Genomic DNA, 27767 nt, shown 5'->3' with positions numbered 1-27767 from the left:
TTTATGAGAGATTGTAGCAATTTTACAAGAGGTGAAAAATCATCTATTCTGTAAGTTATGATGTCTCTCACCAACCATTAGTTAGTCGGTCTAAACCAAAGTATGAAACCTTAGCTTTCGCATCAAAGTTTTACTTAATTTGTCACCTTCTACAATGAAAAAGACCATTCATATGTATTACAAGTTTACAACCATTATATTTACAAAATATGCTTAATCATAATCTAGCAATTGCATTACAAAAAACGCAATTATCATGTGAAACAACATATCTTAAAATCTCGTAAATTAATTCTAGACTACTCTGTCCATATTTGCATCTATGTAATTCATCTAAATAATAGCAATTCTCTCAACCGCTAGTCTGCTACATGCTATAATTTGATCCAATTCTTTAATAACAATTCTCTCAACCGCTAGTCTGCTACATGCTATAATTTAATCCAATTCTTTGGTTGTTAGGTAATTATATATTATATGTGTATCTCTCAATTGAAATGTAGCTCATTGCACCCTTTAAGATCATATTACTCATTTTGTTCCATATAACAATCTACTAAATACTTTATATATATATATGCTCCGTAACCAAGTATCTTGATACCGTAAATTATTCAGTAGTTTAAAAACTATAATGTAATTAACCTAACACGAGAGACATAACCTAACACGAGAGACATGTCAGTGACTAACATAGACAACATTTTCAAAATTTAAGAGATCAATTTTTTTTTATTTCAAGATATGCACGGTTCATCTTATCATAAATCGTCAAAACTTTTTTTTTTATCCCATGACTCCATGAGAATATGAATGGACATCGGAGCATGTCTAGGTGAATGGGTGATGTGACGAGTTAGCCGAGGTCACGATATTCTAACAAACACAACCTCGGAAATCATACGATTACGATGATGATTGAGAAGCCTCCAAATCCAATCCCATTTCTCTAAAATTCAACCAACAAAAGAAAAAAAAAAAAATCTTCTTTCGGGGTTGTGAGAAATTCACACCAAGAACTCAAATTGGCAGTAATTAGAAGAATATAAAAAATGGGGTTGCCCAAAAATACAGTGTTTTGTGTAGGCACTGCTGATACAAAGCTTGAAGAACTCCGCTTTTTATGTCAATCTGTTGATTCCCACTTTAAATCTTTTTCTCCCAATTCCTCTCATTCTCAGGTTTGATGCTTTTTGTTTCCGCAATTTTTTTAAAATTTAATGATCTTATTTATGTTGGTTATTAAATGCTTAGCTTGATTGATTAATTTTGTGGTTGGTTAGCTTTAAATTTTTGTTAATTATGTCTCTGTTTTTGCAATTGGTTTTTCTTTTCTGATTTGTGCAGATGTATATAATCTTTTTTAGGGATTGTGGGAATTGATTTGTCCATGAAAAAGTATAAAGTAATGTATTAGATAATTCTTGGAAAAATTAGCAATTATGTGGTGGGTAAATTTTGAATTAGCTTGGTACACTATGGCTATTTTTTGATTTTTATTTCTATTTATTATTCTTTTTTTTTGTTCATTTGTAGAGGTCCAAATGCACTAAATAAGCATAAATTAGACTTGATTCATTGATTGTATGTAGAGATAGGAACACCAATGTGTATAATAAATTCTCTTTATTTTGTTGCTTAAAGTATTTTGCTATATACATGTACATATAATAGTGCTGAGTGTGACTATAATAAATCCAATCAAATCTTCCCTTAAACCCGGTCTTATAAAAATGAAAAAAAAAATACAAATTTATCTTCTTGATGAACAATGGCGTAATTTTGCACTGTTCATAGGTAAAGCTGCTAACATTAGCGATTTACACCAAAATATTACGATTTTACCACTTGTTAAACAAACTTGGACAAGCTCTTATAAGAATTTATTAAAGCTCGTTTTTTTTTTTTTTTTTTTTTTTTTTTTAAGATTTAAAATAACTGGTTTACCCTTATCTGATCAGTTTTAAAATAACTGGTGTACCCTTATCTGATTTTACTTGAACGTAGTTGAACTTCATTTTGGTGAAATAAACAAGCCTTATGTCAGGTTGTGGATGTATCACTACTCACTTACGCGGTACTCACTATAATGCAAGTATAACCTGGTTTTATAAGCTAACAATCGTAAATTGGCTATGATAAGACATTGTGCTGACTTATTACCATATAAATCTCAGCTTAATTTTGTGTTACTTGTGGAGTTTTTGGAAAACAGCGCAATTTTGACCCTGCGCTTGAAGTGTTCTTTGATTAAGTAACATCATTTCAGAAATCCAGACTGTGACCCTTGATTTCTTTTATCATAAGGAATTGAATTTGGGAATGGGTGGAAGTGGTTTAATTGATCCACAGGTTTGCAAATCTGATTACTCAAAATGGTAGAATAGATTAATATCTGTTGCAAATTGGATATAAACTATAAAGTTGTCTCTTATCACTAGTTCATGTGTGCCTTGTATCATATTCAGGTCACGCTAGCTGATGTATGCTTTTATTCTGATTACTCAAAATGGTAGAATAGATTAAAATCTGATGCAAATTGAATACAAAGTTAAATCTTAACACTGGTTCATGTATGCTTTTAATCAGGTTCAGGTCACTCTGGTTGATGTTTCCTCGGGTCAGAAGGTGATCCAGAGTTTGGAAGACTTTCATTTTGTTCCGAGAAAGGATGTGCTATCTTCTTATCTTGGTCCTGGAAACCAAGATTATTTGCTTCCTGATGATCGAGGCAGAGCAGTGAAAATAATGAGTAAAGCTCTTGAACAATTTATAAAGAAAGCTTACGAGGATCATGTAGTTGTGGGAGCTATTGGTCTTGGAGGCACTGGAGGAACTTCTTTATTGTCTTCTGCTTTTAGAAGTCTCCCTGTTGGGGTGCCGAAATTCATTGTTTCCACTGTAGCAAGTGGTCAAACTCAGCCTTACATTGGTACATCAGATTTGGTATTGATTCCAGCTGTGGTTGATATATGTGGAATCAATCGAGTGAGCAGGGTTATTTTGTCGAATGCTGGAGCTGCATTCGCAGGAATGGTTCTTGGAAGCTTACAGCGGTCATCTAACTCTGCTAGGGTTGAGGAAAAACCTACTGTTGGAATTACTATGTTTGGTGTCACCACTCCGTGTGTGGATGCTCTTAAGAACAGGTTGCTTGAGGAAGGTTATGAATCTTTGGTGTTCCATGCAACTGGGGTGGGGGGCAAGGCCATGGAGGATCTTGTTAAAGGTGGTCTAATACAGGTAAATTTATCATTATGGTACAATCTTAGAATGGCATGCTTGATTTGTTGCAAAGATAGCCTACCTATTCATGTCTTATGTGCTACATGTTGTTCATTCAAGTGTGCTGCTTTGCTATATGTAATTATTTGCACTGACATGGCTAATTTGTTTTTATTTAATTGTTGGTCATCTGCTATTCCATCCATGTCCTTCACAAGATCATTTGATATTGTTACATAATTTAATCGTTATCAGATTAGATTCTTGAAAACTTGGAATGAACTCATCATATTTGCTTTTAGTTCATGATATTCTCAACTACTACTTTGGTTTCTTTTTTTCACCAACTATTATATCTTTCTGATATTAATGAGTAGGGAGCGTTGGATATCACAACAACAGAAGTTGCTGATTATGTGGTCGGTGGTGTCATGGCATGTGACAGCTCTCGCTTTGATGCTATCATAGAGAAGAAGATCCCCTATGTCCTAAGTGTCGGAGCCTTGGATATGGTTAATTTTGGTGTGAAGGACAGCGTACCTTCCAAGTTTCAGGATAGAAAGATTTATGTGCACAATGAGCAGGTAATCCTCAAAATCGTCATGTTTTGTACAATATTGGTCAAGGAATTGGTTTTTGTTCAACTGTTGTTTGTATTACTTGCAAAATGGCTATAGAAAATCATTACAAAAATTAGATAAAAAACGAGTATCATATTACAGTTCTGTGATGTTAATTACGTCTCATTCTTTTTTCTTTAGTGTAGTTATGTGCTCTGCTCTGCAGTTCTATTTTGTGCCTCGAAAAAAAAAAAGCATGCCTTTCAGAAACAACTTCTAATAATCTTCTATCACTTGGGTTAAAATTGATTGTTTGGTGGCTTTTTATAGGACATTTGGGGCTTAATCACAGGTAACTTTTATTTTTAATCATGTGCAGGTGACACTAATGCGGACCACACCAGATGAAAACAAAAAAATTGCGGAGTTTATTTCGGGTAAACTGAACAAGGCAACATCAAAATTTTGTGTCTGCTTGCCAGAAAAAGGTATCTCTGCTCTGGATGCACCTGAAAAGCCTTTTTATGATCCTGAAGCAACTGGCACCCTACTGAGTGAACTTCAGAGGTTGATTCAGACTAATGAGGATCGGAAGGTTCTGTGGTTAACAGCTATCATCTTATAGTTCTTAGTTTCTTGTGATTATGTGAAAGCTATTTAATCTGCATTCCAATTACCTATAACTTGACTACTATTTCTCTGATTAAATAGGTAAAAAAATATCCTCATCATATCAATGATCCAGAGTTTGCAACTGCATTAGTTGATGCATTTCTAGAGATCAGTAGCGAGAGTGCATCAAATTCACATTCGAAAAAACTTTCAGCTAATGGACACAATCGAGATCTTAGTGAAGATGTGAATGTTAAAGCAGGCTCATCTAGTTATCTATCCGTAGATTACAGCTTGAGTGAATTCCCTGACGCAAACAAAGGTTCTTAACTTCTTACTTTATCTTCACATACTTGATTGTTATAATTTGTTGAGTTTGAATTTGAGGATTTGGAATATTTAGCAATGGTAGATTCAAATAATTGGTTTACAATGGCATTAGTAACCAAAACAATATGTGACAACAAATTGTTCCTAACAACTGGATAACCTGCCTGGCACCAACCAACTCCTTTATAGTATCTGTATAATGTTCTGATGACATATCAGATGTGAACGCAAGGATTATATATTGATAGCCACTAGCCAGGCCTAGTCATATCGTAATATGGCACTTGCTGCTCATAGCCCATTGATCTGATTCATGTTCTGTTAAGTTGTGAGAGTGCAGAATTTAGTGCCTGTTCCTGATTGATGCATAGTTAGAGTTAAAAATTGCTATATAAGAGATAAAGATACATAAGTTTGCTAACTCTGAATTTTATCATATAATTATATTGAAGGCAACTAGCAACATGAAGTTATGAGTTTGAGCAGAAACTGAAGCTAGCTAATTTTCAATGGGACTGTAATCTATGTTTCTTACATTTGTTTTTGATGTCCAATTTTCTATGATTTGAATTATAAATAATGTGAATATTCTTGTTTTAAAATACTCAGTATCTTATAATCTGCAGTGTTTTCCCTTAGTATCATTTTTTATGTTTATAGGTGCCACTATTCTGTGTGCACAAGAATACTTGTTAAAGCCACTTTGATATGAATAGAACTGGGCAAAGCATGATTTATTTGTGATGAACTATGACATTTTAGTTTGTTTTATCACTTGAATCCTGCTTTTTTTTTTTTTTTTTTTTTTTTTTTTTTTTTTTTTTTTTCCCGAGGAAACACTTGTATCCTGTTTTTGGGTTATCATAAAGTGAAAAGTAATTAAAATGAAGCCATAAGTCATGTATTTTGTAGACCTAAACATAATTTGGTGACTACAATCTGTTTAAGAAGCTAAGCAAATTTTCCTTTCTTGTATATAGGAGTATTTCATAGTTATTTAGGACTAATTTCTGTGTACTATAACTTCTATGACCTTTGCAGACACTTTGCAAAGAAGACAGATGATAATGCAGACATTCACTCACCAAATAAGCAAAGGCATTCCAATAATTGGTGCTGGTGCTGGGACAGGGATATCAGCTAAATTTGAGGAAGCAGGTGGTGTTGATTTGATTGTCATATACAACTCAGGAAGATTTCGGATGGCTGGAAGGGGCTCTTTAGCTGGGCTGTTGCCTTTTGCTGATGCAAATGCAGTAGTTCTTGAAATGGCCAATGAAGTTTTGCCAGTAAGTTACGAACTCTTTCAGATCAATTTCCTCCTCCCCCTCCCCCAGGGTTTGTTAGATGGCAGTTCATCCTTAAGTTTCCTTTAAGACGTGTTATATATTATATTTTGTGTGCAAACGTTATTAAAGACTACCCTAGGATACTTTAGCTTTTGGAGTCTTTGTCTGAGGGAAAGAAATGTCATCTTTTAAAGCTACTATGATTCAATCTTGGTGCCTAATTCAAAAGTGAAACTAGCAATTGGCCCTAAAAAGAAATAACATGTTGTGCAGGTGGTGAAAAATGTACCAGTTCTTGCTGGAGTATGTGGCACTGACCCTTTCCGCAGAATGAACCATTTTCTTAAGCAACTAGAGGCAATCGGATTTTGCGGGGTGCAAAACTTTCCAACAGTGGGCCTCTTTGATGGTAAATTCAGGAAGAACCTGGAGGAAACGGGAATGGGATATGGGTAATCTCATGTTAATTCTATTTTATATGCTCATCCTTGCATACCTTATTGCCCATTACTATCTCTAACTCCCTCTGTCTATACCATTTCTATGACCAGCTTGGAAATTGAGATGATCAACAAGGCACACAGAATGGGCTTTTTAACAACTCCATATGCATTTAATGAAGATGAGTCTGTAGGAATGGCAAAAGCTGGTGCTGATATAATTGTGGCACACATGGGACTTACAACTTCTGGATCAATAGGTGCAACAACTGCTGTTTCTCTAGATGATTGCGTGCTTCGTGTTCAAGCAATTGCAGATGCTGCACACAAGATCAGGCCAGATGTTATAGTGCTCTGTCATGGAGGTAAAAAATTGATAACTTCTGAATTCTTTTAACTTTGAGTTTCAGCTTTTATTTCTGCTAATTGTTCTCTGTATTAGGGACTTTAAGGTCATTACAATTGTGCTGAGAAACTGCCTTTTGACCATAGGCAGTATAGTAGTACTATAGGTGAAGTTTTAGTGTAAATAGCTAATTTTGAAGAGAGAGGGTGTTTCAAGCTAATGTTTAAAGATGTTAATTAATCTACTAAACACGTAAATGTAGTAAAAATTTACCGTTCTGGAACTCAGGATTTTTTGTGCTTGCCCAAAAGTTTAGCTCAGCCAAAAGATAGTAGGAACCCTGCATATAGCTGTTATAGATCTCCTTGGACACTACTAGATGTAAGACAGTAAGAGATGTACAACTGTGCTAAGCTTCCTGACTTCTCCTATTATCCCTTAGCTACAATTAACTTATATCGTTAACTAATTCATGCTCGTGTAAAATCTGTCTGTTTCACATATGTGATACGTCACCGTGGAATTACTCTGTACATTTCTATAGGATAAAGCAATCTAAAGCGTAATACAATTTTGCGACTTTCAAACTACCTGGTTGTGCTCTAAAGAGTCTAAACTGATATAAATGTGTATTGTACTGTCAAATTCTTTGCCATTGTCAATTTGTAAGTTTCTTTTTTCTGAAAGAGTTTGCCGGTTACTTTGTTACTCCCATCTTGAATGATAGACTTGCACTTAAAGTTTAGGCAGTGAGTATACCAAGTTGGCTAATTCAAGCAGTTTAAACCTTGCAGGTCCCATATCAGGACCTAAAGAAGCGGAGTTCATACTGAAGAGAACCAAGGGAGTTCACGGATTTTATGGGGCATCAAGTATGGAGAGACTACCGGTTGAACAAGCTATAAAGAGTACAGTTGAGCAGTATAAATTAATTTCGCTTAATTGAGATCTCTCAGGAATCAATTATTGGATTTTCTATGAACTCCTTCACCTGCTGCCATATAATACCAAAGAGCAGGTTCTGTATGTGGTAATGTGGTATGCTCTACTACCTGATTGACCTTATGTACTATGGTAATATTCTCTAAGTTGCAAAATAATCATATAATTAAATTTTGTAATAAATGACTTCACTTCACACTTGTTCGTTGTATGTAACACTTAGATACTGTAATTTGTAACACTTCCTTGTAAAATGTCTAATGTGTTACTGTAGATTGTAATAATACGTGGGTAGCACTTTACTTTGAAGCTGATAATAAATTCAAAATCCCACCAAAACCTTTTTAATGTCAGTTATAATAATTACTATTCTTTTAATTTTTCGTTTTTGTAAATAGTATGTTGTACTATTCAAAATACTACGTATTTATATGCTAGTAACACATAAATGAGGTTCAACATTCGTTTGTCAATATATGTCTATACATTTATAATAGTACTTTTATACGGAGTATTCAGCAAATGTATATACTAGATTACTTTTCTAAATTATACTTTTATTTTCAGTTGGTTTATATTCCATGATAGCTTAATGAGAAACAAATGTTTGTCAATACGAAGTATGAGAAAACTAAGGTGATCAATTTGTAGTATTTCTTCACACTATCCACTAGTTAGAAAGGTTAGTATTTTGTATTAGAGCTTAGCAAAGGACCAAAGTTCACGTCAACTAAGAAGGCTTCTTGTGGTTATATTGGGGCTTTAGACGTGTTTTGAGGGTCACAAGTCAAAAAGTTTGAGCCTCAACTTTTTGGTATTTAGTCCGGAGACCTAAGCTTCAACAACTAACCAACTTCATATTATTGCTACTTCTTCGTAATTTTCTAGTCACGAAACTGCAACTAAAATATCATTAGCCAGACCCCTTCAAACTTATTGATTACGGAGTAAGTAGTTTGCTCAACTTACTTGACTTGCATCTTACTCGATTTTCACTTTTGACTCGTGACTAAACTTATTTTAATTGAATTATGATGAATGTAGAGTATATATATTTTCTTCAACTTATATAAAAAACTTGTTACTTTTTTTTTTTTTTTAAAAAAAAAGGTTAAAAACTTGTCACTTATCCTTGTTAAATCAGACACATTGAGATGAATATAACTTATTCTGGTTAAATCAAACACATTGAGAACATTCTAAATTGATGACTTTGACATACTAAAAGTGTTGATATAAATAGATAGAGTGCTTCTTCTCCATACCAAAAGAGACCCATATAATTTTAAAAATCTCCAATACCTTCGCATTGTTGACCATCATATGATAGAGTAGAATGATAGAATACTAATTACTTGATTAACAAGGCCAAAAATATTGGCTCGTTAGTCTATGAATTCCTTGGCTTCCAAGTATATGTTAATCTATAGATTAAGAATATTAAAACACCCTAATCTTATGTTTGTCACATGTGAAATCTCATTATAGAGCAGTTGACCCAATATAGTATACTTTAAATTTAAAGTTGGCCCCTAATTTGGGACACATCCCATTATTTTCATCCGTCCTTAAACCCACCGACCTTTGCGAGGACTTTAGCTTAAGCATTCATTAGTCAACAAAACGAGTCTTTGAAATTTCACTAATAATTACGGTAAATTTTTCTAAACCTCACCTTCGTTGAATTTTCTACGTAACATTTTGAATCATCGATACATGTTATAACTTATAAATAGTGCTCAAACTTAAACCGGTCACAAATTAAACTAAAAACCATAACCAACACTCAGTAATTAATCATCCCATCAATACACAAATTCTCTCTTTAATTATTAACTATCTCATTTCGATCATGGCTTCTTCGAGCACAATGATGACAGCAAAATCAGTGTTGTCGACTGTTGGCTCGGCAGCTGCTGCGGTAATGGTGGCGCGATCGGTCATCAACGACTTCCTCCCCTACGAAGTCCGTGACTACCTATTCTCCTCCATCCATTCCGTCTTTAGTCAAAGGTTTTCCTCGGAGACCACAATGATCATCGAGGAGTTCGACGGCCTCGAATGTAACCAAATCTTCGAGGCCGTCGAACTCTTCATAGGGGCTCGAACCAAAACCATGTCCACAACGTCTGCATCAGCCACCCGCCTTAAGGTCCGGAAGCCTGAGTCCGGGGATAAAATACTGGTCAACGTGGATCGAAATGAGGAGATCGTAGACGAGTTTGAGGGGGTCAAGTTTCGATGGATGTTACATTGTCATACCATCCAGTCTAACAACTTTTACCATCCAAGAGATATGAACTCAACCTTGAGGTCAGAGGTTAAATCCTTTCACTTAACATTCCACAAAAAGTTTAAGGCTATTGCAATGGAAAAGTATATCCCTCACATTGTAAAGCAAATGGAGTTTCTTAAAATGGAGATGAAAACGATCAAGCTATTTACGGTTGATCCAAATAACTTGTACGGTAATCCTGCAAATGCGTGGACACCTGTTACTTTAAACCACCCAGCCACCTTCGATACAGTGGTGATGGACACCGAGTTGAAGCAAATGATCATCGAAGATCTCGAAAGGTTTTTGAAGAGGAAAGAGTACTATCGACATGTAGGGAAAGTGTGGAAGAGAGGTTATCTGTTGTATGGGCCTCCCGGGACAGGGAAATCAAGCTTGATCGCGGCAATGGCAAATTACTTGAATTTTGATGTGTATGATTTGGCGTTGAGTGGGATGAGGGTTGATTCTGAGCTCCGGAATGCGTTGGTGGGTACCGCGAATAAGTCTATAGTTGTGGTTGAGGATATTGATTGTTCCATTGAGTTGAACAACAGGGAAAATGAAGAAGGCTCTTCTGGTTTTAGAGGGCGTTTTCCTGGTCGGCAACAACATCAAGACAAGGTTTGTGGTTTTCCATCTACTCCATTTAACCTTTTTAGCTCGAGCAATAAGCAACTGAAAATGATCATAATGCATGTGTCGAAGGAACAACTGAATTAAAAGTTTAAGCTAATGGTTAAAAATTTAATTAAGATTGGTTTTATACTATATCATAATGTTGATCAGTGTATTTGTTTCTTGTCAGGTTACATTATCGGGATTACTAAACTTTATTGATGGATTATGGTCGAGTTGTGGGGATGAGCGAATCATAATATTTACCACAAATCACAAAGAAAAGTTGGACCCTGCATTGCTACGTCCAGGGCGCATGGACATGCACATTCACATGTCTTATTGCACTCCTTGTGGCTTCAAGCTCCTTGCTAACAACTACCTCGGCGTAAAGCATCATCAACTCTTTACGGACATTGAGAGGCTGGTGGGGGAAACTAATGTCACCCCCGCCGAGGTTGCTGAGCAATTAATGAAGCACGATAAGCCTGATCCAGCACTTAGAGGTCTAGTTGAGTTCCTCGAGTTGAAAAAGGTGGATGAAGCAAATGCCGAAGCTAAGAGATTGGAGGATGAAGCAAATGCCGAAGCTAAGAGATTGGAGGATGAGTCCAAGCCTAAAGAGAATGATAATAAAAATGATGCCAATGACAAGGAGTCGAATGAAAAACAAGATGTTTATAATTGAAATTTAAGGATAGTTATTATGCATGTACATTTTCAGTTTTTAATTACAATGTTATACTACGGATTAATACAGTATAAAAAAAATGTTACATTTTTTTTTTCCTAGAGTTTCATTTGTAAATAATACATACAAATCGAAGATTTCACACGTTGACGCACAATATATGACATTCATTTTTGAAGCCAATAATTCTAAAAGATCACAGTACATAAACATCACTAAAGCCGAAAACAAAAGGAATTTGAGACTAAATAACAAGTGAAGAAGGACAATTAATATATAAATGATAAAGTTGATGAGGGAGTGGATACATAATAATGAACCAAGTTCCCGTCAAAAATAATACTCCCTCCATTTTTAAATACTTGCTCCACTTTTCTTTTACGGCCGTTTTTTAATACTTGATCTATTTCCTTATTTGGAAAACTTTTATAATATTTAATTTATTTTTCTCAACCAGTGGGACCCAATTTTATTACTTTTAGATTCTCTCTCCTCTAATTTACCTTACACTAACCTCACTACCTCTATATTTTATTACTTTCTCCAATTTCTCCTAAAACTCCGGGCATGGAGAAATGGAACAAGTATTTAAAAACGGAGGGAGTAATAATTAAAGTTAACTAATAAGTAGCCAAAAAGGGACACAATATTTTATTATTATTTTTTTTTTTTTGAAAGAAAAAGGGAAACGATTTATTACTTCTAACTTAGTACGTATATAGTTTGGAGTTTGGACGTCAGTTATTTTCTGTGTAATTATTGAAAATTTGAAATCTTTTAGCAATGCATAGAGTTGTTACATCTTACATGCTTCATGCTTGTTTTTTGCGGCCACTTTTAGTTTCCACTATCTTTTTATTGCTAGTTGGAGTCATTTCACTTCCAATTAATGGATTTCATTTGATATAAACACTATAGATTAGAACACAAAAACATTTTTGATTGAGATAGGCCTATCATTAACATTTCTGTGTTTTTTGGGTAGGATGATTTGTTATGTTAACTGTTGAAGGATAAACTACACTCCACATGAATCAATGTATTAGTTTAGAGGTGACTTTTAATATTATCTTGATGAGGGGTAGGCCCTGTTTTTAATTTTAAGATAACTTGTTATATACCATAGTCAAGGGGTAATCAGGTTGTTAGTTGTGCAACTCAATCTGGTCTCACCTAAACCCTCCAGCCAATTGTATACTTTAATATGTACCGTATAACATTACTAAATTGATAGTTGTAATTGGCAATATTCTCAGGCAAGAAAAATTGAAACACGTATAATACTCTTGCTCCGTAGGTTGCACAAACTTAAAAGGCTCCATAGCTATTGAGTTTGACATCATTTCCCTCATCCAAAGTGAATAAGTATGGTTCTAACATATAGATGCTTTTCTTAAAGGCTCAAAGTACTAGTATTTCGAATGAACTCGTCATCTCCACTAATGTCTCATAATTGGCAAATTAAATTGATGATAGTTATTGGTCCTAGCTTAATTATGTTGCATCCTTCATATCCACATCAATCCCTCAACTAGCAGCATTATTTTGATGTGAAATAAAGAAACAACTTCAACCAACAACAGAATTCAATAACAAAAATTAACAATAAGAACCAATGAAGATCCCGCAATCTAGTGTCAAGAAATAGACCACAAATGTAGCCATGAGAATTAACGGGGCGCACTTGCCACAAATGTAGCAGACTTGGATGTGGTGGTGTGCATGCAACTCAAGCTTGAAAATCAGGGGCAGGTGTTCATGCTTGACAACAACAAGTCACATGTACCGCGCTTGCCAGTTCTTCGGACTTAGAAATAGATCACCTGTTAATAGGCGACCCTGGTATACCAAGTTGGTGATTGGAACCATTTCTTGCAGTTATTGACTTACCAAATGCAATATAATTTCAAAATAGCCACATTAGTTGAACCAAACTCATAATCGGGAGTTCGGGACTTAATAGACCTATTCTTGTACGGTTGCAAACCAAATTATATGACCTCTAAGGACACACCATATATTCACTTCAACTTTGAGAAAACTTCTCGAAATTGGTATAAAAGTGTGAATTGTAACCTTTCAATTTGAGTGTCAATGTAGTTGTTTACGTATACACTTCGATTGCTTTTATTAAATCAAGTCTCCTATGGCACTTTGTACGACCAACTAGTAGGAATATATGGACATATGGTTCCAATTTCCAAACAATATTATATGACTCTAAGATGCATTCTTTAACATCCTGAAAGCTAAATTTTCGACAAAAAGTTTAAAAATCTCCGAAATTGGTCAAAAGTCAAAAAGTGTGGATTATAGCCTTTAATTTTAGACTTTTTCAGTCCTTAAAAGAAACGAGGTTAGGGTGTTTCTCATGACACCCCAGAAGGCTATATGAATGGTTGGAACCTTCTATACCTTAATTCACTGACCCCTCATAGAAAAAATCCGACACTGCACCTTTAGCTGATATACAACCACGTGGTGCACCCTTGCTTGTAGGGCATTTTGGGTTGATTTTCTGGAGCGAGCTAAGTGCATAGACAATGGTTGTTTTTTCCATAATTGTGAATGGAAAATCCTTTTAAAAGTCAGGGTCGTCAACTATTCAGAAGCAGTATATTTTGCACTCTGCTACAACACTTTAATTTTGTTGCAAATTACTTTTCATTTCAACAATGTTTCTTGGAGGCCACTTAACGTCTTAAGTCTTAACCTATGATTATTGTGGCATTGTTGTTAATTCTTTATACTAAACATCTTCAACCCACGCCATCCCTCCTTTTCAAAAGTTAACCACTCATTTCTCCCCCTAAACTCTACCCTTTTTCAACAAATAATACAAAATTCTACACTAGTTATGCAACTTCTCGGAAGCCTACAAAAGTACTAAAAACAAACAAAATTAATGGGTGAAATTAATGGATCATAATTTTCTTCCATTTTGAATTTTTCCTCTAATTTTCCATCCCAATTATCCATGCTAATTTATTAATTAAGTTGTAGAGTTGGTAGTGTACTTTCCCTCCCTTTATTTATCATTGTCCACCGAGTTTGCTCTAGGGCTTATTTAGCGTAAAGGAAATTACATCCGTTTTTTGTTTTTCTTTGGGGTCATAAATTGAAGTTTTATACAGAGTACTTTATCATTTCACTATAACCTTAATACCTTATATTCTAATTTACACTAAGCTATCTCATATTGTAGGAATTTGATTTTCAATTTTCTTCCTACTGTTCAATGAATTTAGTCATGGTATTTAACATTTTCTTTCTTTATTTATTTTGTAAAAAAAAACTATGCTACCTCATTTTTACGTAGCTTACTTTAACATTTAAAATAAGTTGAAATTTTGCACTAACTTTTAAGGCATGCATGAAACTCTAAATTCAATTAATAAAATACTAAACTAAGCTACGGATTACTTAGATAAAATCACAATAACCAATAAAATTAAAAAAAGTCCTAAAAAAACAAAGCATGCCCAAAAATGATTCACCAGTCACCACATATAGTACGGAGTACTATACAACTATATATACATACCCTTGACATAGCATACATCATCGATCTCATTTATTCACAATCCCAAATTAAAAAAACAACACCACCAACAAGAGCATCAACTAATAACCACATCATGTATTTCTCCCAAGCCCAAATGCCAACAGCAACCTCCTTATTCTCGGCCTACGCCTCACTCTCTGCCTTAGCAATGCTCTTACGCTCCATACTCCATGACTTCATCCCCAACCCGATCCGAAACTACATTTTCTCTCTTCTCCAACGCCTCTTCAACCACCGCTCCAACACCCTCACCCTTGTCATCGAAGAGGTTAACTCCACGGGCATTGGCCGCAACCAAGTCTACGACTCCGCCGAGGTCTACCTCTCCACTAAAGTCATCACTCCCTCGACGGAACGCCTCAAGATAAGCAAGTCACCCAAGGACAAGTCCCTCACCATCCGCCTAGAAAAAGGCGAAGAAATCGACGACTTATTCGACAACATCCCCCTTCGATGGCGATTCCTTTGTATGGAACCCGAAAAGCGGCGTAACTCTTCAAACGGAAACGACGATGATCTACTCTCGTCACCCGCCCCTGTCACACGGTACTTTGAGCTCACCTTCGACAAGAAGTTCAAAGACAAAGTTATAAACTCGTACATGCCTTACATGTTGGCAAAGTCGAAATCCGTTATCGATAAAGAAAGGACCTTAAAGTTGTGTACCCTAGGGAGTAGGTTCAGTTGTGGTAACGTCTATTGGGATACTATAAACCTAGAGCATCCTTCGACATTCGAGACGTTGGCCATGGATACGGAGGCGAAAACCGCGATAATGAAGGACTTGGATCGGTTTGTGAAGCGAAGGGAGTTTTATAGGAGAGTTGGAAGGGCTTGGAAAAGAGGGTACTTACTTCATGGACCTCCTGGAACTGGGAAGTCTAGTTTAATTGCTGCTATGGCTAATTACTTAAGGTTCGATATTTATGATTTGCAACTTGGAAATTTGATTAAGGACTCTGATTTAAGGAGATTGTTACTTGCTACGGCTAATCGTTCTGTATTGGTAATTGAAGATATTGACTGTACTATCGATATTCAAAATCGACGTAAGAATTTGAATGAGAATGGACAATTCCCTAATAAGCCTCCAGAAGTTCAGGTTAGTTCTTTAGTCCTTTCATTTTTATTACGTGTTAGATTTATTATTAGACCCGTTAAAATCGACTTAACCATATAATGAACGTGATTCTATTATTGTTTGTTGTATACATTGAACGTATCAATCTTCATGTTAAGAATTCAGTTTACTAGTAATTTTTCGTACAAAGTATGTAACAAGCTTAGTTTTTAAACCGAATTTATGTGAACTAGGGAGAAAATTAAATTAAATTAAATTCTTTATTTAAACTTTCTAAGACTGTTTTAATAATGTACAGTAATTAATTATTTTGGTGGTAGTCAAAAAGATTTGCACTTAAGTTTTGCTTGATGTTGACGATCTCTCCATCATTTTGTAGCTAGTCGGCCGTTAATGTTATTGGATAATGATGTTAAAAAGGTTTACATGTGTCAAACCGACTTTTATTTTCCAATTAATATTAGAAATAAAAACACTTGGTTGGTGGCAACCAAAAAAGTGATGAGTAGGATAGCAAAAATATTGTTTTGTTAGTATATAGACAAATAATTGAGCAACATTATATTTTGGGTGTGAGCAAGGTGTACTATGTCTTTTGGCTTTTTAGTGAGGTTATAATGAACAAAATGATGGTCACCAAAAATAATTGAGCAACATTATATTTTGGGTGTGAGCAAGAGTGTTATTTTTGTCACCTATCATTCTTTATTTCATGGTCATTTGAATGCTCGAGCGTACGTTGTAGCATGACCCAGCACACTTTATTCATCAGTTTAATGAACAAATTATGTATGCTTGTCCTTAAGCCACCATCATCAGAATAGTCCCAACTCCTAAGAGGCCAATCGTCGATTTTTTTCTAAATATTGTCTATTAATACTCTCGATTTTTTTTAAATGTATCAATTGACCGGTGGCACAAGTTACATATCCTTATCTAATACGAGTATTATTCATTGTTTTGTGTGTGCAGTTGACACTATCGGGGTTACTAAATTTCATAGATGGCTTATGGTCAAGTTGCGGGGATGAAAGGATCATAGTCTTTACGACAAACCACATGGAAAAGCTTGACCCTGCCTTACTACGACCAGGGCGAATGGACATGCACATTCACATGTCTTATTTAACATTTCAAAGTTTTAAGATATTAGTCTCCAACTACCTTGAATTCGAAGGAGAACACCCCCTCTTTGATGAGATCAAAGGGATGTTTGAGATCGTCGAAGTGACTCCTGCTCAAGTGGCGGAAGAGTTGATGAGATCTGAAGACGTTGATGAGGCTCTTGAGGGAGTTCTTAAGCTCCTTAAGACGAAGAAGGAGATGATAGATAACAAAGATGAAATAGTAGTCTTGGCTGAAGGACTAGATGATGGTGTTATAGATTAAATTTGTCCATGTAGAAAATTCGAATTATATATCACCTGATAAGCATGCTAAGCTTAGTATTTTGGGATTTGCTATATATGCTGTTTTGAGGAACTAACATGATTGTTGTACTGTAGAACTCCGTTGACATTGTATTATTACTTATGATGATATATATAATACCAAATAAATTGTTCAATGTTACCATTACTTATTATGTTAAACTATTTTGGTATATGCTACAATTAAATAATGCGACTACATATGACATTTTAAATTCTTTATCAATTACTTGTATTTGTCAATAGCATGAATATGAACTATTATCCTCGAATATATTTTAGTGGAACGGAGAAAGTATCTCAACTGAGTTAGTACATATTGGACCAACCAAACATTGAGGCAAATTAGTAAATTACATAACAAGCTAGGGTGCTACACCTGTTGTTATCATGGCAATAGGACACAGGAGTAGTCCAATTCAATTAGTGAGCCTAATTTCCAGAAAAAGCCCATTAAAACATGTACGGATAACATGGTTAAACATAACAAGTTGTTTGAATCCTGATAAATTTGTTGTCTACTCCGTAATTCCTAACAATTGGTTGTCAAGTTCAATTAACATAGAATGAAAACATGAAACGTGAGTACAAATATGACATACAGTAGTCAATAGCGGCGGCCCTTGATTGGAGACACTACCTAGTGGCTAGTGGCTAGTGCTGCCGTATGATACTTAAACTTCTATGGCCTTTCCTTTCCCCTTCTTTTACTGTTTTACATCCAACTTTTATGCATGTTACAAATTCACACTAGCTACTGTTTTTTTTTTTTTTTTTTTTTTTTTTTTTTTTTTTTTTTTTATATGCTTTTTTAGGTGTTTTTTTTATGCTCATTCTTGCCCCGGGCCCACAACATTTGTTAAACTAAAGATGTTTTTTTTTTTATGAATTTGTTAAGTTGCAAGCAAACTCAAAGTGGATCGTGAGTTCCTATGAAATGGACACATGACAAGTTATTTGATTGATTTAACTAATACTCTATATTTATGTTTAATCGTTACAAAGAATATGAAAATGAGGTACGTAATAAGTAATTGAAATGTGAAAAGTAACATATACTATGTTTTGTTTATCTTATTTTTACATATTCAATCTGATCTAAAACTTATTTTAAAAATAATTTAACTTCAGCAAAATCAATTTTAGTTCAGTTGAAATAATTATAGTTCAGTAAAAATAAGGTCTAGTGAAATAGGGCCTTACAAATTCTTTAAGTATTAACCATAATTATGAAGTTATATTATAGGATGTTTACCAGAGAAGTAATTTGAGAGTGAAGGATAACTTAGATGTTTAGGGTTTCTCTCCCGATTCTAGAAGATCCTAGAATCAATTCTCATCACCCGTGCTTATGGCTATCTAAACAACAACAAAAAAACAAGAGAAGTAATTTAACTTCATAAGAAGTTAGTTCCCATGTGGTCATGTGTACCAAATAAGCACTAAATCTGATAAAACTCCACCACATATGATTTAATAAAGACTATTTGAAGGTGCTTTTGATTTGAAATTTTCAAGATTGAATCTATATTAATAGCATTTTTTGAAGGCTAAAAATCATATTTATAAGTTTGTCTATACTTTATTCCATATCATCAAAATTATAATTTATAAATATTTTTTCTCCATTCTATATATCCAAACAAAGATGAAGTATCACATGACAAAAAGGCTTGCGTGGACCTGGTCCACAATAATATTATTGTGGACCCGAGATTTATACACACGTAACTGACAATATATTGAACATAGTAACCCTTATATTTAACATAGTAACCTTATTTTTAACATAGTAATCTTTATTAAAACTTGTATAACATTTAATATTATAGTGAACTTGAATACGACATTATGACCCTAATTTTAACATAGTGACCTTTATTATTCATATTGACCAGTATATAAAATATTTCATCAAAAAATTAACCTCTTATAGCCTATATATTACCAAAATGACTTTTTTTTTAACATAGTGACCTTATTTTTATTATAGTAACCTTTTTTTTTATTTATAAAACAACCATAGTTTCTATAATATTAATGGTTCACAATAAATTAGTGTGAACCAGGTTCATTTAAGAATTTGTAATCACATGAACGTTTGTCATCAAATATGTTTAATAAATCTAGTAATTTTTTTTTATCATGTTTTTATTATGTAAAAGTTCCTCGAGTGGAAATCAACAAATTCTCTAAAAAAAACATTTGCCATTTGGACAAAATTGTACGAGTATAATTTTTGTAGCCTTTCCCACAGGGGAAACTCTTGTTCCTTTTCCATCATCAACCATAAAAAAGTTGCAAGTAAAAAGCAAACCCAAACAAAAAAGCTTATCAATTAAAACTCATGAGGTGGCCGTTGCCTGCCACGTTGATAGACTTTCTCATCCTTTTATTTTATTTTTATTTTATGAATGTTTTGACAACGGCCACGTTGTTCTTAACCCTGAACACACTTACACATTGGCTATATTTGTTTCGTATTATTACTTAGTTTTGTGCCCCATGCGATGTCTGAGTTATTTATTAATTTTAAAAATAAATTTTTATTTTATATGTCAAATTTTAAAATATATTATTGATACAAAATTAGTTAGCAATTAATGTGCTTTATAAATTTTTATTCTATATGTCAAATTTTAAAATATATTATTGATACAAAATTAGTTAGCAATTAATGTGCTTTTGTGACGATTTGCTATCTAGTAGACATGAAATGACATAAAAAAAATATTAAAAATTAGCAAAAAAAATAAATTAAATAAAAAAAATGTTCAAAGCCCGTTGGGTTAACCCGAACCCAAAACTTTGGGTAAGGGTTGAACATTTCTTGGCCCGTAACCTGAAGTGACCCGCCCGACATGACTCATGACCCGACTCTGATTGATAGGTTTACATATTAATAAAATTATATTAGATTGTGAAGTATATTATTTTAACTGATTAGTATATATATTATAATTGGATTTTTTACGTTTTGAACTACTTTTTTCGCTTAAAAAAATATTATGATAAAATAAATTTTTATAATAATTTTTGAGAATTGTAATCTAAAATATTTTTTGAATAAAATTATAATTCAATTTGTACCTTTGAAATATTAGTATTTTATCAAAGATAAAACTCTAAATTAACAATTTTATCAAAAAATTCTATCCAAATTTGATTGATAATAGAATTCTAAACTATTTGTTTTATCCTATGAAGTCGATCTAAATCTATCCAACGTGACGCGACACTTGGCGAAAAGTTAGAATGCCAAGTGTCGCTGTCTCGTAGTCTGGCTAAAAGTTTAGCTTTATATATTAGTTATATGATGTGCAGTATTTACTAAAGAAATATACGATACATTGTATGCAATAATTTTTTTTTTTATTTTATTTTTCTCTATCTCTTTCATTATGACACGCATTTATATATTTCACTTTTTATTTAATACTAACAAATAAATTTTACTTAAGAGTTCGTATTAACATAATATGAATTGATAGTATATAATTATAGCATATTTTTATTCATAAATAATTTAATTTTAAGCATTTGTCCTGTTCATTTTAGCCTAATCTTTGTGTCTGACAAGAAACTCCATTTCCACTACCTAATTAATCAAATCTAAAACATGAAGTACGTGCCAACTTTCTATTTGTTGGATTTAAGTTCAAAAGCAAACGTCCAAAAAAGAGCCCAAAGTAAAATAAAGGTACCATGCCAACTTCTGGCCTTTAAATATCTCTCATTTCCAAATTGGCAATGCATCAACTTACGCTGCTCAACTCAAGGCAATAGCCAATTCTTCTAAAGAGGCAAGTTTTCTACGCTTTTCAAATTTGAATGTCTTTACTTTATCTTTTTATTATTATTTTTCTTTTGGGAGGGTTAGATTACTGTTAATTAGTACTCCAATAATTATATTTTATCTGTTCACCATTATAATTATTTTCTCTAAATGTATGAATATAGTTCTGTTTTTGAGTCATTATTTCACTTTGCTACAATCTTTTAAATTAAAGAAAGATCTTTATTTTGCTTACGTCGTCTAAGGTGGGGGTGTATGACTATGTACGTGTACATTGAACCATAGACCCTACCTCGACGTGATTTAAATTGGGTTGTTGCTGTTAAATCAACCCGACAAATATCCTTGAACAAGATCAATTTCAATACCTTGATGGGATTTAAATTGGGTGGTTGTTTAGGTATATGAGTATATCCTCAAATAAGATCAAGCCGCTATTTTTCCCCTGGAAAAAAGATTTGCTTTATTCTTAACCTATCCAATCAAAACCTGACTACTGTCATGAAGACTTTAACAGGAGGAATTTCAGTTGGTACAATGCCAATGTTTTCTGCATCATCCTTATTCTCTGCCTACGCCTCATTGACAGCATTAGTCACATTAATTCAGCAATTCTACCATCAGATTGTCCCGAAACAGGTACGTAACTACATTAGTCTTAAACTCGAAGATTGGTTCACTAAAGCTAGCTCCTCCACTACACTATTCACTCTAGTCATCGAGCAATTTGAAGACGGCGACTATGACTCGTTTAATCAAGTGTATAGTGCTTGTGAGGCTTATTTAGCTAGCAAGCTGAGGTCTACTTCGACACGTCTCAAGGTTAGTAGGCCTAATAAGAAGGATCATGTTTCTTTTAAGTTAGCACAAGGTGAGAAGTTTTCTGAAGTTTTCGAGGGAATTCAGCTAGATTGGAGTTTTATATGTAACAATGCTACTAATTACAGTAGTCATTCTGATGTTGAGGATAGTAGGTCAAGTAAATCACGTCTAGGAAACAACTTGTACTTTGAGCTTTGCTTTGATCCTGATTATAAGGATAAAGTTTTCGATTCCTATTTACCTTATATACTTAAGTTTTATGATGATATGGTGGAGACAAAAAAGGATTTGAAATTATACACACTTGATTGTGGGGGTGGAAAATCTGGTAGTTGGAGATCAGTAAAGTTCAAACACCCCTTTACATTTGATGCTCTTGCTATGGAACCGGATGTGAAAAAGGCAGTAGTTGATGATTTGGAAAGGTTCTTAGGAAGAAGGGAGTTTTACAAAAAAGTTGGGAGGGCTTGGAAGAGAGGGTACTTGCTGTATGGTCCTCCTGGAACAGGAAAGTCTAGTTTGATAGCTGCTATGGCTAATCACCTCAAATTTGACGTCTATGATCTGCAGCTTTCGTCTGTGCTTAATGATTCAGTGTTGAGAAGATTGTTGCTTTCAACGTCGAATAAGTCCATACTTGTTATTGAGGACATTGACTGCAGCTTGGGTCTGGCAGATCGCCAAGTCCATCTTGTTAATGAAGGCAAGGACAAGTACGGATATGATGTTGATATGGACTCACACTCACAGCAATCACAGGTCAGTGAAAATGTAAATTTCCATTTTTTTTTACTGTCAATTTTATTTATTTTTTTTTTTTTTAATACGATTATGTGCAACTGTGTAAGTGTTCAAATGTATAAATCAACTGCTTAAGACTAATAATTGTATTGGACCACTGGTTTGTGAATGCAGATATCATTGTCAGGTTTGCTGAATTTCATAGATGGTCTATGGTCTAGTTGTGGGGATGAAAGGATATTTGTCTTCACGACGAACCATAAGGAGAAGCTTGATCCTGCACTATTGAGGCCAGGACGGATGGATATGCACATTAACATGTCCTACTTGACCATGCCTGCTTTCAGGATCCTCGCGCTTAATTACCTCAATATATCAGGGGAGCATTATCTTTTTAAGGAGATTGAAGAACTCATTCAAGCTACAAAAGTGAGCCCTGCTCAAGTTGCAGAGGAGCTCATAAGGAGTGATGATCCTGATATCGCCCTTTCTAGTCTTGTCAAAATGCTGAAAGAACAAAAAATGGAGCAAAGTCCGAAAGAAGTGAACTTTCCAAAGTTGATGAATGGAAAGGTTGGAAATGGTCTAGGAAGTTATAACAATGGTGTACATGACTTTTCAGATGATTATTCTAGTGATTAGGCTTAGAATAAGTACTACTCTTATCTGACAAGAAATATGTTAGAAATTAGAACAACTTTTCCCTTGCTCATTTGTGCCAGTTTCTTGTGAACTTTTAATGTTAGTTTGTTCTTCCACGAAATAAGAGCATACTTTTTTGTTCTCATTTACTTTTGATTTGGTATTGTTCTGTTTCATAGTTGGCAGCGCATTCAAACATCATCAATTGTGATGCTGAATCATCCTCGAAACGATGTCGTTCTGCTGTCACACTTTGATTAGTAACAAAATCATATCAGACTGTTATTTTTTAGCATTGACATCCTAAAATACGTGCTTTACTTCAATTTGTGTGTGAATTGTATAAGTAAACAATTAAACATATTTGTCATTCCTATGAATACTGTGATAAATGAGAAAATTTAAAAAAAAAATTGCAATACTTTGGCCAAAAATGTGAGTGTTTTTTGGACAAAGTATTGCAATTTTTATGAAACAGAGAAAGTGTGTCTGACTTAGAAAAGCAATGCCATTACATATCTTTCAGATAAGGAAAGAAATCACATTACCTGATTCTTTTGCAAATCCTCCAGCAAATATGATATCTGCAATATCACAAGTGATTTATTTCCAAGTTTTCTGATTTATATGTCCAAAGAAAAAGATTATAAAATCAAAGAATTACATGAATTAAAATACCTCTGAAAAAATTATCAAATTAATCAGTCTCTAACAAACAAATTAAAGCTATGATGAACTCTCTGACAGACATGCCTTCAGTAGCATCAATATTCTCAGCCTATGCAACCTTATCAACTTTCATCACTCTTTTCCAACAAGCATACATTCAATTCATACCCGAAAGAGTTAGAGACTACATTGCTGAAAAACTCGAGCAATGGTTCAACAACTCAAGGTCATCTCCTTCCTCATTTACCTTAGTAATCGAGCAATCAGATGACACCCCATACCGCGATAATAACCAAGTCTTTGAGGCCTGTGAGAGGTATTTGTGCAACAAGCTTATCAGCAAATTTGCTAGCCGCCTCAAGGTAAGTCGTCCAAATGCTGAAGACACTCTTAAATTCAAGTTAGCACAGGGAGAGCAATTCACAGATAACTTTGAAGGTAAGGAGCTTGTGTGGCACTACATAATCTCCTCAAAAGAGAACACCAACCAGCAGGAAGAAAAGCCACATTTCGAATTAGTCATTGAAGATAAGTATAAAGAGGTCTTAAATTCCTACTTGCATTACATACTTAAATTAAATGATGAAATGCAGGAGAATGCAAAACAGTTGAATTTACATACACTTACAACCTACTCGGATTGGCACTCAGTTGAGTTCAAGCACCCCTTTACATTTGATTCTTTGGCTATGGATCCCGAGGTTAAGAAGTACATAACCGATGATTTGGATCGTTTTGTACAGAGGAAGGATTTCTACAAAAAAGTAGGGAAGGCTTGGAAAAGAGGGTACTTGCTTTATGGTCCTCCAGGCACAGGAAAATCAAGCTTGATCGCGGCTATGGCTAACTTCCTCAAGTTTGATATCTATGATTTACAGCTTGGTCAAGTGGAGAATGACGCGATTTTGAGGAACCTTATGCTAAGAACAAGCAATAAGTCCATACTTGTTGTTGAGGATATTGATTGTACTCTTGGGTTGCCAAGCTGCAGAGAGAATTTGGACGGCTCATTCGACAATAATGAGGACTATGTACGTGTTAATGAGCATCAGACATCTAAGGTATGTTCTTTATTACAATTTCCTTTGCTTATTACCAATTTACTTAATCATATGAACATTTAAGAGATAAAAGGAGTCATTGTTCTGCATACAAATATGTTTTGTATCAATAAATTGAAAAAGTACATTTTAATAAAAAATCAATTTTTTTTTATCAGCAAAATCCAATTGAAGAGAACAGAGAAAAATGTAATTGACATTGGTACATGTAATGAATACAGCATGAAATATATACGGACTTACAGAGTATGTTATATGTACATTTAATGAATACAAGGGTAGGTACTAAAAAAAAACTAATGTACAAAACATAAGTTATATGCACATTGTTATATATGTGTATAGTCTGACAATTTTGCTGCAATTTAATGTAGATATCACTATCAGGGCTGCTGAATTTTGTTGATGGATTATGGTCAAGTTGTGGAGACGAGAGGATTATTATTTTCACCACCAACCACAAGGCGAAGCTAGACCCTGCCTTGTTACGACCAGGGCGGATGGATGTGCACATACATATGTCCTACTTCACTATGCCTGGTTTTATAATACTTGCATCCAATTACCTGGAAATCGCGCTTAATGATGAGCACCCTCTCTTTGGAGAGATTGAGACATTGTTCCAAACTGTGAATGTTACTGCAGCTGAAATCTCAGAGGAATTACTAAGAGCTGATGATGCTGAGACTGCTCTTAAAGGAGTTGTGCAACTGCTCAAGAAGAAGCATTTTGAAAGAAAAGAGAGCAAAGGAGAATGTAAGGAACTTGAAGTCATATATAATCTGATGGACACCTAGTAGGAACTAGGAAGGATTTGCATTCAACTTCAATTAATAATAATAATAAAAAAAAATAATAAACACATTTTCATCATGTTTAATCAGGCAGTGAATTGCTAAATTACTTTAATGTTGATTTTGGATTCTTATTTTTCAAAGAAATTGAGGTACTAGGCATATGACGTGAATTGGTTTTTCTTGTGTAGGAAGGCTAACAAACAAACTGGTTGAACACTTGAACCCACTAAAAATTGCAATTGAGTTACGGTTTTTAGTAGCAGAAACATCCTCTTAAATTATTGTATCTTGGAATTTGAAAATTTGAGTTTCTCTCTCAAATATTTAACATATTATTTTCTGTTGAGCCGCACACCTGATTATATACTCCAAATGTTATTTTTCCATCATTATATACAAAATCACGAGACAAACAATTAGGGTCTGTTCACTTCAGCTTAATATTTCAGTTTAATTCAGTTCATTTCAACTCTAATCAGTTCAGTTCGGCTCTTAATTTCCTTCTTTCATAACATATTCATTTCAGCTCAGTTCAATTCTGTTCAGTTCAGCTCCAATTAGTTCAGTTTAGCTCCAATCAATTCTGTTCAGTTCATCTCCAATCAATTCAGTTAGTTCAGTTCAGCTCCAATCAATTCAGTTAGTTCAGTTCAACTCCAATCAATTCAGTTCAGCTCAATTCAGTTCAGCTCCAATCAGTTCAGTTCATCTCAATTCAGTAAATATGAACAGATCCTTAGTTATTGCTTAAATTTTCTAACCTATATTCAATTGAATCGATTCCCACGTCTTGATATTTACCACCAGACTTTACCAACTTAAAATGGCCCACTTTGAGCTAGCTATTAAACAAGCCCATTAGGGCCTCTATAATCAATTATACTTCCTCCTTTTTTTAATACTTGCAACACTTTCCTAAAATGAAAATGTCACAATACTTGCAACACACTATAAATAGAAAGTTTTTGGAAAAAAGTTGTACTATTTCTCTTATTTAAAGCATATGGCCCACTAAATTATACTCCAAAAACCTCTCACCCCATTTTAAAGTGTATTACATTATGTGAACCTCATTTTTCTTAAATAGCATGAAAAAATGTGTGTTGCAACTATTAAAAAACGGAGGAAGTAGTAACAAATGAAAAGAGGCCCACAAATTGATCACCTAACATATAGCTTTAAGGTACACATTTGTCTAATTGACTCTTTTGTTATACTCCCCTCGTTTTTAAATACTTGCTCTACCTTTTTTTTCGACCGTTTTTAAATACTTGCTTCATTTCCTTATTTGGAATGTTTTTACAATATTTAATTCATTTCTCTCACCTAGTGAACCCAACGTAAGTCATATTTTTTTTAATTTCGTACTCTCTCTCCTTCAATCCTATGCCCTACTTTTGCTTTTTACAAATTTTTATTATTAAACCTACTCCATTACCTTCATATTTTATTACTTTTTCCAATTTCTCCTAAAACTCCGCGCATGGAGAAATGGAATAAGTATTTAAAAACGGAGGGAGTATTTTATTATATATGCAAAATAAGAAGATAAAATATACTCCGTATTATACTTGTACTTTATCTATGTTATTTTTAATAGTACAATTTTTTTCTATAAAGTAGTCGAATTACCGTTTATGGTACGCGACCTAATCCAGTTATTAAGGAAACCTTTGCCTTAACCTTAATCACTCTACTAAATTAAAAGAACCGTTAGTTTGCCACTAAAGTTTGGCTTTTGCGCGGTAACATTATTATTTTATTAATATAAGATTATAATAATGTTATATTAATAATTAAAATAAAATTAAATTGGTTGTTGTTCTCCCAAAAAA

At 34.0% G+C, this 27767-nt stretch overlaps 4 protein-coding genes and 1 pseudogene across 4 annotated transcripts; all 5 read left to right on the top strand.

Moving 5' to 3' along the window:
- The first annotated feature begins 760 nt into the window (after window positions 1–760).
- LOC145561813 (toMV susceptible protein tm-1(GCR26)-like) lies at window positions 761–8097 on the top strand. The gene is made up of 9 exons (XM_081621930.1): window positions 761–1181; window positions 2590–3243; window positions 3603–3809; window positions 4165–4380; window positions 4497–4719; window positions 5769–6016; window positions 6290–6468; window positions 6568–6821; window positions 7597–8097. The coding sequence occupies exons 1-9, from the start codon at window positions 1053–1055 to the stop codon at window positions 7746–7748; spliced, it is 2262 nt and encodes a 753-aa protein (XP_081478056.1). The 5' UTR covers window positions 761–1052; the 3' UTR covers window positions 7749–8097.
- On the top strand, window positions 7927–11340 carry LOC145562913 (AAA-ATPase At3g50940-like). The gene is made up of 3 exons (XM_081623333.1): window positions 7927–7972; window positions 9535–10643; window positions 10828–11340. The coding sequence occupies exons 1-3, from the start codon at window positions 7927–7929 to the stop codon at window positions 11323–11325; spliced, it is 1653 nt and encodes a 550-aa protein (XP_081479459.1). The 3' UTR covers window positions 11326–11340.
- Window positions 11341–14928: 3588 nt separating this feature from the next.
- On the top strand, window positions 14929–17432 carry LOC145563001 (AAA-ATPase At3g50940-like). Its single transcript, XM_081623409.1, has 2 exons — window positions 14929–15995; window positions 16947–17432. Exons 1-2 carry the CDS (start codon window positions 14967–14969, stop codon window positions 17361–17363), a joined length of 1446 nt encoding a protein of 481 aa, XP_081479535.1. The 5' UTR covers window positions 14929–14966; the 3' UTR covers window positions 17364–17432.
- A 4236-nt stretch (window positions 17433–21668) lies between these two features.
- On the top strand, window positions 21669–23553 carry LOC145563000 (AAA-ATPase At3g50940-like). The gene is made up of 2 exons (XM_081623408.1): window positions 21669–22781; window positions 22938–23553. The coding sequence occupies exons 1-2, from the start codon at window positions 21702–21704 to the stop codon at window positions 23403–23405; spliced, it is 1548 nt and encodes a 515-aa protein (XP_081479534.1). The 5' UTR covers window positions 21669–21701; the 3' UTR covers window positions 23406–23553.
- Window positions 23554–24154: 601 nt separating this feature from the next.
- LOC145562912 (AAA-ATPase At2g18193 pseudogene) lies at window positions 24155–25932 on the top strand (annotated as a pseudogene).
- Window positions 25933–27767: the final 1835 nt, after the last annotated feature.

This window comes from Chenopodium album, chromosome 10, assembly GCF_948465745.1.
Source record: "Chenopodium album chromosome 10, dcCheAlbu1.1, whole genome shotgun sequence".
Taxonomy (NCBI): Eukaryota; Viridiplantae; Streptophyta; class Magnoliopsida; order Caryophyllales; family Amaranthaceae; genus Chenopodium; species Chenopodium album.
The sequence above is the reverse complement of the archived record's forward strand: the minus strand, read 5'-3'. Positions and strand labels throughout refer to the sequence as shown.